At 48.2% G+C, this 13,229-nt stretch overlaps 1 protein-coding gene across 5 annotated transcripts in view; it reads right to left on the bottom strand.

Annotated features, from left to right (window-relative positions):
* Window positions 1-13,229, bottom strand: part of LOC122365243 (MAP kinase-activating death domain protein-like) — a 67,417-nt gene that overhangs the window by 38,773 nt on the left and 15,415 nt on the right. For 4 of the 5 annotated variants that reach the window (XM_043336262.1, XM_043336261.1, XM_043336264.1 and 1 more), the window contains exons 4-5: window positions 6,948-7,128; window positions 5,998-6,155 (exon numbers count right to left, since the gene is read on the bottom strand). In XM_043336262.1, the coding sequence (XP_043192197.1) occupies window positions 5,998-6,155; window positions 6,948-7,128 (339 nt within the window). Of the gene's footprint in view, window positions 1-5,997; window positions 6,156-6,947; window positions 7,129-8,400; window positions 8,505-13,229 lie in introns of those variants that run through there. The other variant, XM_043336265.1, reaches the window with a different exon arrangement.

The raw sequence follows: 13,229 nt of genomic DNA, 5'->3' as shown, positions 1-13,229 counted from the left end.
ACATACAGACTCTGACTCTATGACTGCCATCGGGAAACGCAGATGGATACAGAGTCACAGACATTAACCTTCAGTGGATACACAGACACACAAGTAAACGGAAAGAGACACATACAAACTCCGACTCCATGACTTCATATGGACACAGCAAAACAAACAAGCAACAAACCTTTAAGCAGACGTGAGAAAAGACTCCTATACCACGGCTGCTATGCACGGTCACATAAACATTAACACCAAGATGCTAAGCCACGGCACACATGCACATGTGCGGACGCTGACTCCATGACTATTGACTTCATATGAGGGCACAGGCACACATGTTTTCACCGACTCTACATGAACGCCGTGGACCATTCGGACACACAAAATCGATACTCGTGTCTCGGACTCGATATGAGCTTTACAAGGAAAGAACACAAACACCTGACAGCCAAAACAAATCAAAAGTGAGATTCAACTGATTAGATTATCCAGCCATGTTCATAACCCTGTTACGCTACATAAGAGATATGTGAGGATGCGAGCTGTCTGATCGATTGAATGGGATGGGTACCTATGAATACTTATTGCTCATATAGGGGAAATTGTGTCAAGGTGAGTATGTTTCGAGAAAACGTCATAAGTATAACATTAACCCGCGCCCCACTGGGGGGGGGGGCTATTTATAGCCCCCCCCCCCTCCCGTTTTTCTGCAATAACTTCCAAACCGCTTGACGTATCGACGCCAAACTTTCAGGTACCTTCGGCTGCATCAATTTGACACCTTGTGTCAAAATTTGAACTTCGTACCTACCATAGGTCGGCCGGAAATGACGTCAGAGTGACGTCATGTTCGGCCGATTTCGACGCAAAACATTGAACCACGGCAATCGCTCCCAAGAGCTCAGTTTTTAAGCTAGATCCAATTTCTTTGCATGAGAGGACTCAGAATAGACTGCGCTATCAAACTGCTATCTCGGATTTTCGAAATTTTGAAAATTTTGAAAATTTTAAATAATAAAATTCAAAATTTATATTTTTACATTTTTTTCAAACAGTTTTGACTTTTCGAAAAAAAACGGAATATATGTGATAGAACGCATTATTATGACTACCTCTAGCAAGTTTTAGCTAAATATCTTCAAAAATGGCCAAGTTATACGCATTATTGCAAAAATTAATAATTATTAATTTTTCAAATCAATTTTTCAGCACGAATTTGACATCGTACGCCAATATAAATAGCACCATCGTGTTCCTGAGCTCAAACTGCATCGAATAGACACCTTTTTTGTTGAAAAATTTTAACTTCAAAATTTGACCTTTTTTGACCTGAAAGTGACCTGACCTAAGCTAAATTTGACTCAAAATGACCTCGCATGACACAGACGACATCAAATTCGAAATGTTTGGCCTAAATGGACCATAAAACATGTGTCACGTGACCGACGGATGATATAATATTTTCGTGACCTGTGATGACCTGACCTTGACCTGAAAATCAAAGTGCAAGTTTGGTACCCTCATAGTATCTAGAGCATCTGTTCACGAGTGTGTGAACCAAAAATGAGCCTGGTCTGACTTGTAAGACGGCGGCCAGAGCCCAAAACGTGAAGAAGCCAAAATGCTAATAATTTTTACTTTGACCTGACCTGTGACGTCATCAGTGACCTCGAGGTCAATAAAATTAGGTTTCGCTCGACAGTTTTTCCGGGGCTATCAGACGCCGTTTGAATTTTGACGATCGGCCCAGTAGTTTCAGAGTTAGGAGGGGGGGCTATGAATAGCCCCCCCCCCCCCCCCCCCCAGTAGGGCGTGTTATACGCAGACCCCAGTGGGGCGCGGGTTAATAACACAAAACGCTTCTTGACATCAGTCGGTGGCGATTTTTCGGTGTATGCTCACATCCATAATAAATAAACAATTGTCCATCATTATGGGGAAATCAACCGACATAGGGTATGGCATTGGACACCCAATAATTCCCATCCCGTATAAGGTACGCGAACGACCGCGCCACAGTCCACACGGCATCACCCTTCAACTTGTCCACTAATGGCCTGGCTACACTATGCGTTTTCTGCGTGCGTTTTTTGCGTGTTTGCGTGATTTGCGTAATATCGTTCTAGAAAAAAAGTTATTACTAATATAATTTCTTTAATATTTACTTGAAAATAATTAAAACTTTTATTACGGAGCGAGCGAAGCGAGCGTAGTCTTTCCTTAGATTAACGGAAATTTCTGAGTATGAGCGGCCGGCCGGCCGGCCGTGGTCACGCTTTTGCGACGCTTATATCTCAGCAACCACTTGACCGATTTACACGCGGTAATTTTTGTAGGGTAGCTTCATTCCTTCTACCAAGTATTGGACTATTCTCGATGCATGTGGGTGACCCCTTATGCACGTGCCACGTGCAAAACGAAGAGGTGTCACTTTTGTAATTGTTGCAATATCTCGGTAACTACTTGGCCGATTGCGCTGAAAGTTGGCATGTAGCTAGGCACCCACTAGGCAATGCATATCCATGTGCCAGAGTTGGGGTGCTGCTGCACGTGCGCACGTGCAGGGGTCGATTCCAGATCTCGGGAACGGCTGGACCGATGGCGCTCAAATTTGGTACATGGTTAGGGACCGGTTAGTAGGGTGCAGTGCGAAAGTCAGTTGGGACCCATTTTGCACGTGCGCACGTGCAGGGTGCCGATTCCAGATCTCGAGAACGGCTGGGCCGATTGTGCTCAAATTTGGCACATCGCTAGAGACCGGTTAGTAGGGTGCCGTGCACAAGTCAGCTGGAGGTACCCCCTCGAAATTTCGCACGTGCAAGGCTCACCCTCTCGCTCGCTCCGTTAGTCGCCCCAAAAGGCGTTATACTGGTATTAATTAAAAGTTTATATGAAAAACATATACCTAACAAAAACGTAATGTCGTTTCTTTCTAGAACGATATTACGCAAATCACGCAAACACGCAAAACACGCACGCAGAAAACGCATAGTGTAGCCAGGCCTTTACGGTTTTAGCACACTGTAAGGTTCTCATCCAACAGGCAAATCTAACTGACGGCTGAATGAACCATTCCATTCCTATTCCGGGTTTCACGGAATCGCAACAAACGGTTGCTAAGCTGAACAGTTGAACACAGCATGAAACTAAAACAGCCGTTATTGGTTTCTACGAGACTGAAGTGGAACAGACGGGACCAGCAGCCGACAACTTCCAGACACTCGTGCAATTAAACTCTGCACGACAAACGACAAGTTGAATTAGCGTAATCTATTTTAAGGCATTTGAATCAAGACATCCTGTTGAGGTTGAGAAAGTGATTGCAAAGTATTGAATAGTACCAAATTAGTTAGCTGCTAGCAGTGTTCGCCACGGGCCGCAAAATCCCAGTCCAGCCCAGCCCAGGCCCATGGGTTCACAGCCCGGCTCAGCCCGAGCCCATTCATGGTTAAAGCGTCAAAGCCCAGCCCGGCCCAGCCCGTCAAAAATGAATGGATTAAAAATTATTGACACCACACAGGTATCCAAAGGTAGCAAAGAAAGAACCTTTTGCAAGCAGCATGCACAATGCACATTGCATGCGTGCTTTATTAACTCGTTTTTTAGTCTTGCACAGTAATAAGCTATGACGTTATAGTTTTTGTCTCAGTTGCGAACCCCTGACTCCACTTTACAGTTCTTGGCCCAGCCCATCCACAGCCCATCGATCCCTCATATTTGAGGGCCCAGCCCAGCCCGTAGCCCAGCCCAGCCCATGGCCCATTGGGCTGGCCCGGCCCATGGCGAACACTGGCTGCTAGGTCTGATTCAGGATTTCAATTAGGAAGTTCATCTCCCTACGAATTACATTGGAGGTCAATTATTGTAAGACTGAACTGGACACCGGGATAGAAATAACTTCCCTCAAAGCCATTTATGGTAAAATTGAATTATGCTGAATGTTGGACTCGTCACGCTGGATAAAAATGGCACTCAGCGAACTTTCAGATTGGATCGATCAGTTCAGATCATATTGGATCGATCAGTTCAGACACCAAAGAACGGATTCAGCACCTCAAATCTGGTCGGAACTCATAGTCGCATTTGAAAAGGCACTTAGATATTGGTAAAATACCTGATTCAGCCACAGCAGATAAAGTTAGACCAGAAAGGAAGAGTAGGTAAGCATATCGATCAGGAGCTATTTGTGGTACCTATAATCTATTCTAAGGCCACATCCTCATCGTCGTCATTATGATAACGCCAGCCCTAATCATTATGAAGCACCACGAATTCGATGGCACAGAAGGAATATTTCGGAATCGATGGGATGGCGGGTGAAGAGACTTAATGGAAAAAATTTAAACAAGAAATTGATAAAAGCTGCGACGCCTCTGAACGAAGAAGACGTCTAGGCAAGTCAAAGAAAAACAGCACGATAACACTCAGAAAAGTACAGATTGCAACATTTTTAATTAAAGGAGTATTCGTTTAAAATAATGTGAACATTCAAGACTTTGCTAGCTTCAACGATTGAATGAATCGAATTTATCAGTGATTTCATTTATTTCATTCAATTCATCTTCATCGTTCATTGGCCCTCATTTAAAGTTACTTCAGCCTTCAATCAATGTTTGCAATGCGTCAATAATTTGCTTTATATTATTCTATCATGAATTTATTTTTCTGTCACTTATTAATGTATAATTATGTTATTGTTAACCCGCGCCCCGTTGGGCTCTGCCGAGCAACGCGCCCGGTTGGGGGGCATTTTGCCCCCCCCCCCTAAGATCTCGAGAACCACGCAACATAGCGACAAGCGGTAAACGGCGTTGGATAGCCCCAACGGGGAACTACCTTGTGACCCAATTTTATTGACCTAGGTCAAACCGATGACGTCACAGGTCAGGTCAAATGTCCAATTTTCACCGTTTACAGGCATTTCAAGAAATGCGTTGTAAAATCGAGTAAAATGCGTTTCATTGAAAATCATCGATGGGGTAATGTTCTTCAAACACATATTTTGCTATTTGAGGTCACTGATACCAGGTCAGGTCACAGAGGTCAGGTCACGGGGGGTCACAATATGAAAGTGTCGTGTGATACATGTTTTATGGTCCATTTTACATGACAAATGCGATTATGTGGGTCAGGCAGCCTTTGGGGCCAGCTTAGGTCACGTTTTGGCCAAGGTCAGGTCAAGGTCAGGTCAAGGTCAGGTCAGATAAGGTCAAATTTCAAAGTTGATATTTTTGCATAAAATGGGTATCGAATCGATGCAACTCGTCACGGGGAGTTCAATGGTGGTCTTTGTTTTGCCGTACGTGATCTAGAATCGCTAAAAATTGAGTTCAAAAATTTAACGTCATCATTTTTGAACAGTTTTTTCGCTATAACTTGGCCAAAAAACGAGATATCGATCTGAAATTTGGTATGTATATAGAAGAGCGCTGGGACTATCACATATATTCCGGTTTTTTCGAAATTCGGAAAATTTTGGATTTTTTCTTAGTTTTTCTAAAAAAAATCAATTTTTTGAATATTTGTTGGTCAAAAACCAAAAATTTTGAAAATCCGAGATAGCAGTTTTGTAGCGCCGCTTTTTGTCTACTAGACCATATAAAGAACTTTAAAATTGCTTGATAACTGTAGATTTGGTGAGCGTTTCAAGATTGCATGTTTTTTGCTCATTTTTGCTCGAACATGACCTCAGTTTGACCTCAATAACTCCTGACCTAAGGTGACCTAAGACTTGAAATTTGGTGTGAAGGTGTCAAATTGATGCCCGGGAAGGTGCTAAAAATTTGGCGGCGCTGCGCGCCGCCGTTTTTTTTGCTATTCAGGAAAAACCACAGGGGGGGCCAAAATGGCCCTCCCCAACGGGGCGAGGGTTAATAGCCATTGTTGTGAATTCCGCTGATAATCATTCAACCCATACCCAACCACTGCATCGAATTGGTTATACTGGCGCCACCTTTGCAACTTCCCAATCGAGCACCCTCGAGACTGGAACACTGGCAATGAGGCACCCACCTCTGGTTGCCTCGCGACGCGCCGACGCGCTTCGGCGAGGCGTTCTCGTTGCAAGCATCGATCAGCTTGCGGAGGAGGTAAAGGCACTCTCTGAATGATGAGAAGAAGGGATGGTGCGAGATGATACACAGTGAAGTCAGGGTGTGGTGCCGGCTCCTCTGTGGAGACAAAACGGTCGGTCGGTCAGCGGGTGTGTCGGCCTGTAATGTGATATGTGGTGGGTGGAAGGAGATTTGTTTCGTCAATACCAGGGGGGGGGGGGCAGATAAACTTCTTGTTCACCCACTCTAAAAAGCGCCCTAGACGGAAATCATTATCCTGAAGTACTGCAACAGTTCTCATGATATGTTCTCAATTCCAATTCTCATTATTCCAGTGAAACGAGCTTATATATCCCACCCAGTAAGACTACGTTCCAGACCAGTAAAAGCAATTTGGCGCACAACAATTTTGCGCGTGAATTGGGGCCATAAAGAAACAACGCTGCTATTTATTGCAGCTGCACCTCTGAGGGAAGCTATGGGATGAAACTTGAGCACCTTCCTGAAAGGCTTTCATACATTACGTGCCCTTTCAGCCAAATGCTTACCTTATAAAATAATATAAGCATATGTAAAAACGAAATCATTGATATGTAATGCAATTCTATGCCTGATTTATGCTGACATTCATATGAAGTTGGTCGCTTCGACGCTGGCTAGGAGCAACTCAATGTGAAGAAATTTTTACCAATAACAAATAGCATATATCACCTTGGACATGGAGCGCTGGGTGACCCATTACCGCCGTACAAATGCCTGATGCAAGAGGCCATAGATGTAACAGAGATTTGAAAACTTGTGCAGCATTGTCACACACAAAAACCATCCTATTGCGCATACCCATCACCACACCAGCAATCCATGACCCCGCCCTTAGACCCATCATTGACGCCATGACCCGCCACTGACCGGCCTACGTCGCTGCGTCCGAGGCGAGCCGAGCGTCGGCAGCTGACCGGGCCCTCCGCCGACGGTCAGGCGAGCGGCCAGCGCCGGCGGGGCGGCCGACGGGCCACCGGAAGTCTCGCTGTTCCGGCGGCTGGAGCAGTCGCGGTCCGAGTCTGACGGGGCCACAGTCGACCGGTGGTCGCTGCAACAGAGGCGTCATGTCAGTGGGATTGTCAGTCGGCAGAGAGAGGCTCGTGGGAGGGATGGAAATGATTGGTATATGTTTGAAAGCATCATGAGGTGTTCCCGAGGTGATGAGTTATTGCAGACATCCTAAGGTCATCGGTTGATTGAGAGGTTACCCAGCCTTGAGATGCGCCACAAGGGCTTTTCCCGGACCGGAAGCCGTTCCACTCAATTTCTTGTCCATTTCAGCCCATTTACGGATGAGTGTCTGGCTCAGCCTAGTCCATGAATTGTGGACATGGGCGCGTCCTTACGAGAAAAGCCCAGACAAATGTCCCTCTAGCATTAGTAGATAGCTTGCAAATTACGAAAGCGTGGGCGTTATCATAAATGTGTCAGGGCTGTAGACGGTGGCGCGGCAGTATTATCATCTTATCACCGTCCATCACATGGCTCGTGTCTCACGGAATGTCCGAGTTCTAACGCCGGGCTCACACGAGGCCGGCGGTAATTCAAGTGCGGTTCATAAGGCGACATTTCAGGGGAGACTATGAAGGACTTGGCGACTGCTGTGGAGGCGTGGTGGCCTAATTCTAATTACTCGGTTGCTGGCATGGCTCCTGGAATATCCGTACTAAAGGCTGCCTGGTTTAAACACCCGTCAAGTCCAGTATGCTGCCTGAGCGTAACTAGATGGGATGTTGACTTTCACCAGTGGCTGCTAAGAGACGGTAACCTTTCACGTATGAGGAAGCTTCCAGAAATTTCATCGACACTGTCCCTTGCCATGGAGGAGCACATTCCCGCTAGTAAGCTGTTGGGGAGCACCAATGTCATCATGTTGTAACCATATTGTGCACATATTCAGGGTGAGCTTACCTTAGTAACTGCTATATAAAAGGCCGATAAAGGGATTGTAAATAATGAGCAGGGCCGCGTAATGACGCAGTATTTCGGTAAATATGTCAAAGGTTAAGCGACGTTTTATTGTTAACAAGGACTGCCAATATTCGAAGGCAGTTGCGTAGATGCAAATTAAAGTTCGTTACAATTAGCTATATTGACTGTTGCCTTATGCACACAAAGCCCCAGTTGAGAGTTTCAGCCAATGGTTGTGCAAGCTGCAACGTCCTAACATATAATGTAAATCAAAGAATGAAAGTACCTACCCGATGCACCATAAACAGTAATGATAGGTCATGCACATTGGACAGATTCATACACACAAACATATCGCGCACATATCCCCCAGCGTTTTCTACGAAATGAAAATTAGGTATGTACTTACATATCGTCATGCCGAAAACAAAAGACAGAGCTCCGGCAGCAAAGACGGCCGTCGTTGCGTGCGTCTAATTGCCACACGCGGTTTATTGCCATCGATTCACCTCACCCGCTCGCCACAGGTGGCTGATCCCACTGCGTGCCATATATGCAGGACGCTCACCCGCTGTGTACACACAGTGCCCGCCGCATGTCCGTGAAGTTAGCGTCAGCAACAGCAACGAATACAGCGTCGGATTCAGAATCGCTTAAAAAACTCATATAAGGTCAATTGGGGGACGGGGAGCAAGAATATGACCTTTATTTGGCCCTAGCTCTTACCCCTTACCCCTTAATCGGCCCTTAAAGGAAGGGGCGCGTCAAAAGTGCCTCAAGGGTTCGTCTGATCGCCAAAATAAGGGTCGCAATCGATTCCTCGGGTCAATATCTAGCCGCAGCCTCGGGTTCCAGATGTGTGCAACTTACCCCTTACCCCTTAATCGGCCCTTAAAGGAAGGGGCGCGTCAAAAGTGCCTCAAGGGTTCGTCTGATCGCCAAAATAAGGGTCGCAATCGATTCCTCGGGTCAATATCTAGCCGCAGCCTCGGGTTCCAGATGTGTGCAACTTACCCCTTACCCCTTAATCGGCCCTTAAAGGAAGGGGCGCGTCAAAAGTGCCTCAAGGGTTCGTCTGATCGCCAAAATAAGGGTCGCAATCGATTCCTCGGGTCAATATCTAGCCGCAGTCTCGGGTTCCAGATGTGTGCAACTTACCCCTTACCCCTTAATCGGCCCTTAAAGGAAGGGGCGCGTCAAAAGTGCCTCAAGGGTTCGTCTGATCGCCAAAATAAGGGTCGCAATCGATTCCTCGGGTCAATATCTAGCCGCAGCCTTGGGTTCCAGATGTGTGCAACTTACCCCTTACCCCTTAATCGGCCCTTAAAGGAAGGGGCGCGTCAAAAGTGCCTCAAGGGTTCGTCTGATCGCCAAAATAAGGGTCGCAATCGATTCCCCGGGTCAATATCTAGCCGCAGCCTCGGGTTCCAGATGTGTGCAACTTACCCCTTACCCCTTAATCGGCCCTTAAAGGAAGGGGCGCGTCAAAAGTGCCTCAAGGGTTCGTCTGATCGCCAAAATAAGGGTCGCAAGCGATTCCTCGGGTCAATATCTAGCCGCAGCTTCGGGTTCCAGATGTGTGCAACTTACCCCTTACCCTTAATCGGCCCTTAAAGGAAGGGGCGCGTCAAAAGTGCCTCAAGGGTTCGTCTGATCGCCAAAATAAGGGTCGCAATCGATTCCTTGGGTCAATATCTAGCCGCAGCCTCGGGTTCCAGATGTGTGCAACTTGCCCCTTACCCCTTAATCGGCCCTTAAAGGAAGGGGCGCGTCAAAAGTGCCTCAAGGGTTCGTCTGATCGCCAAAATAAGGGTCGCAATCGATTCCTCGGGTCAATATCTAGCCGCAGCCTCGGGTTCCAGATGTGTGCAACTTACCCCTTATCCCTTAATCGGCCCTTAAAGGAAGGGGCGCGTCAAAAGTGCCTCAAGGGTTCGTCTGATCGCCAAAATAAGGGTCGCAATCGATTCCGCGGGTCAATATCTAGCCGCAGCCTCGGGTTCCAGATGTGTGCAACTTACCCCTTACCCCTTAATCGGCCCTTAAAGGAAGGGGCGCGTCAAAAGTGCCTCAAGGGTTCGTCTGATCGCCAAAATAAGGGTCGCAATCGATTCCTCGGGTCAATATCTAGCCGCAGCCTCGGGTTCCAGATGTGTGCAACTTACCCCTTACCCCTTAATCGGCCCTTAAAGGAAGGGGCGCGTCAAAAGTGCCTCAAGGGTTCGTCTGATCGCCAAAATAAGGGTCGCAATCGATTCCTCGGGTCAATATCTAGCCGCAACCTCGGGTTCCAGATGTGTGCAACTTACCCCTTACCCCTTAATCGGCCCTTAAAGGAAGGGGCGCGTCAAAAGTGCCTCAAGGGTTCGTCTAATCGCCAAAATAAGGGTCGTAATCGATTCCTCGGGTCAATATCTAGCCGCAGCCTCGGGTTCCAGATGTGTGAAACTTACCCCTTACCCCTTAATCGGCCCTTAAAGGAAGGGGCGCGTCAAAAGTGCATCAAGGGTTCGTCTGATCGCCAAAATAAGGGTCGCAATCGATTCCCCGGGTCAATATCTAGCCGCAGCCTCGGGTTCCAGATGTGTGCAACTTACCCCTTACCCCTTAATCGGCCCTTAAAGGAAGGGGCGCGTCAAAAGTGCCTCAAGGGTTCGTCTGATCGCCAAAATAAGGGTCGCAATCGATTCCTCGGGTCAATATCTAGCCGCAGCCTCGGGTTCCAGATGTGTGCAACTTACCCCTTACCCCTTAATCGGCCCTTAAAGGAAGGGGCGCGTCAAAAGTGCCTCAAGGTTTCGTCTGATCGCCAAAATAAGGGTCGCAATCGATTCCTCGGGTACATATCTAGCCGCAGCATCGGGTTCCAGATGTGTGCAACTTACCCCTTACCCCTTAATCGGCCCTTAAAGAAAGGGGCGCGTCAAAAGTGCCTCAAGGGTTCGTCTGATCGCCAAAATAAGGGTCGCAATCGATTCCTCGGGTCAATATCTAGCCGCAGCCTCGGGTTCCAGATGTGTGCAACTTACCCCTTACCCCTTAATCGGCCCTTAAAGTAAGGGGCGCGTCAAAAGTGCCTCAAGGGTTCGTCTGATGGCCAAAATAAGGGTCGCAATCGATTCCTCGGGTCAATATCTAGCCGCAGCCTCGGGTTCCAGATGTGTGCAACTTACCCCTTACCCCTTAATCGGCCCTTAAAGGAAGGGGCGCGTCAAAAGTGCCTCAAGGGTTCGTCTGATCGCCAAAATAAGGGTCGCAATCGATTCCCCGGGTCGATATCTAGCCGCAGCCTCGAGTTCCAGATGTGTGCAACTTACCCCTTACCCCTTAATCGGCCCTTAAAGGAAGGGGCGCGTCAAAAGTGCCTCAAGGGTTCGTCTGATCGCCAAAATAAGGGTCGTAATCGATTCATCGGGTCAATATCTAGCCGCAGCCTCGGGTTCCAGATGTGTGCAACTTACCCCTTACCCCTTAATCGGCCCTTAAAGGAAGGGGCGCGTCAAAAGTGCCTCAAGGGTTCGTCTGATCGCCAAAATAAGGGTCGCAATCGATTCCTCGGGTCAATATCTAGCCGCAGCCTCGGGTTCCAGATGTGTGCAACTTACCCCTTACCCCTTAATCGGCCCTTAAAGGAAGGGGCGCGTCAAAAGTGCCTCAAGGGTTCGTCTGATCGCCAAAATAAGGGTCGCAACCGATTCCTCGGGTCAATATCTAGCCGCAGCCTCGGGTTCCAGATGTGTGCAACTTACCCCTTACCCCTTAATCGGCCCTTAAAGGAAGGGGCGCGTCAAAAGTGCCTCAAGGGTTCGTCTGATCGCCAAAATAAGGGTCGCAATCGATTCCTCGGGTCAATATCTAGCCGCAGCCTCGGGTTCCAGATGTGTGCAACTTACCCCTTACCCCTTAATCGGCCCTTAAAGGAAGGGGCGCGTCAACGGTGCCTCAAGGGTTCGTCTGATCGCCAAAATAAGGGTCGCAATCGATTCCTCGGGTCAATATCTAGCCGCAGCCTCGGGTTCCAGATGTGTGCAACTTACCCCTTACCCCTTAATCGGCACTTAAAGGAAGGGGCGCGTCAACGGTGCCTCAAGGGTTCGTCTGATCGCCAAAATAAGGGTCGCAATCGATTCCTCGGGTCAATATCTAGCCGCAGCCTCGGGTTCCAGATGTGTGCAACTTACCCCTTACCCCTTAATCGGCCCTTAAAGGAAGGGGCGCGTCAAAAGTGCCTCAAGGGTTCGTCTGATCGCCAAAATAAGGGTCGCAATCGATTCCTCGGGTCAATATCTAGCCGCAGCCTCGGGTTCCAGATGTGTGCAACTTACCCCTTATCCCTTAATCGGCCCTTAAAGGAAGGGGCGCGTCAAAAGTGCCTCAAGGGTTCGTCTGATCGCCAAAATAAGGGTCGCAATCGATTCCCCGGGTCAATATCTAGCCGCAGCCTCGGGTTCCAGATGTGTGCAACTTACCCCTTACCCCTTAATCGGCCCTTAAAGGAAGGGGCGCGTCAAAAGTGCCTCAAGGGTTCGTCTGATCGCCAAAATAAGGGTCGCAATCGATTCCCCGGGTCAATATCTAGCCGCAGCCTCGGGTTCCAGATGTGTGCAACTTACCCCTTACCCCTTAATCGGCTATTAAAGGAAGGGGCGCGTCAAAAGTGCCTCAAGGGTTCGTCTAATCGCCAAAATAAGGGTCGCAATCGATTCCTCGGGTCAATATCTAGCCGCAGCCTCGGGTTCCAGATGTGTGCAACTTACCCCTTACCCCTTAATCGGCCCTTAAAGGAAGGGGCGCGTCAAAAGTGCCTCAAGGGTTCGTCTGATCGCCAAAATAAGGGTCGCAATCAATTCCTCGGGTCAATATCTAGCCGCAGCCTCGGGTTCCAGATGTGTGCAACTTACCCCTTACCCCTTAATCGGCCCTTAAAGGAAGGGGCGCGTCAAAAGTGCCTCAAGGGTTCGTCTGATCGCCAAAATAAGGGTCGCAATCGATTCCCCGGGTCAATATCTAGCCGCAGCCTCGGGTTCCAGATGTGTGCAACTTACCCCTTACCCCTTAATCGGCCCGTAAAGGAAGGGGCGCGTCAAAAGTGCCTCAAGGGTTCGTCGGATCGCCAAAATAAGGGTCGCAATCGATTCCTGGGGTCAATATCTAGCCGCAGCCTTGGGTTCCAGATGTGTGCAACTTACCCCTTACCCCTTAATCGGCTCTTAAAGGAAGGGGCGCGTCAAAAGTGCC

Source organism: Amphibalanus amphitrite, unplaced genomic scaffold (assembly GCF_019059575.1).
Source record: "Amphibalanus amphitrite isolate SeventyFive unplaced genomic scaffold, NRLGWU_Aamphi_draft 000725F_arrow, whole genome shotgun sequence".
NCBI classification, from domain to species: domain Eukaryota; kingdom Metazoa; phylum Arthropoda; class Thecostraca; order Balanomorpha; family Balanidae; genus Amphibalanus; species Amphibalanus amphitrite.
This window is presented reverse-complemented; position numbering and strand designations above follow the sequence as displayed.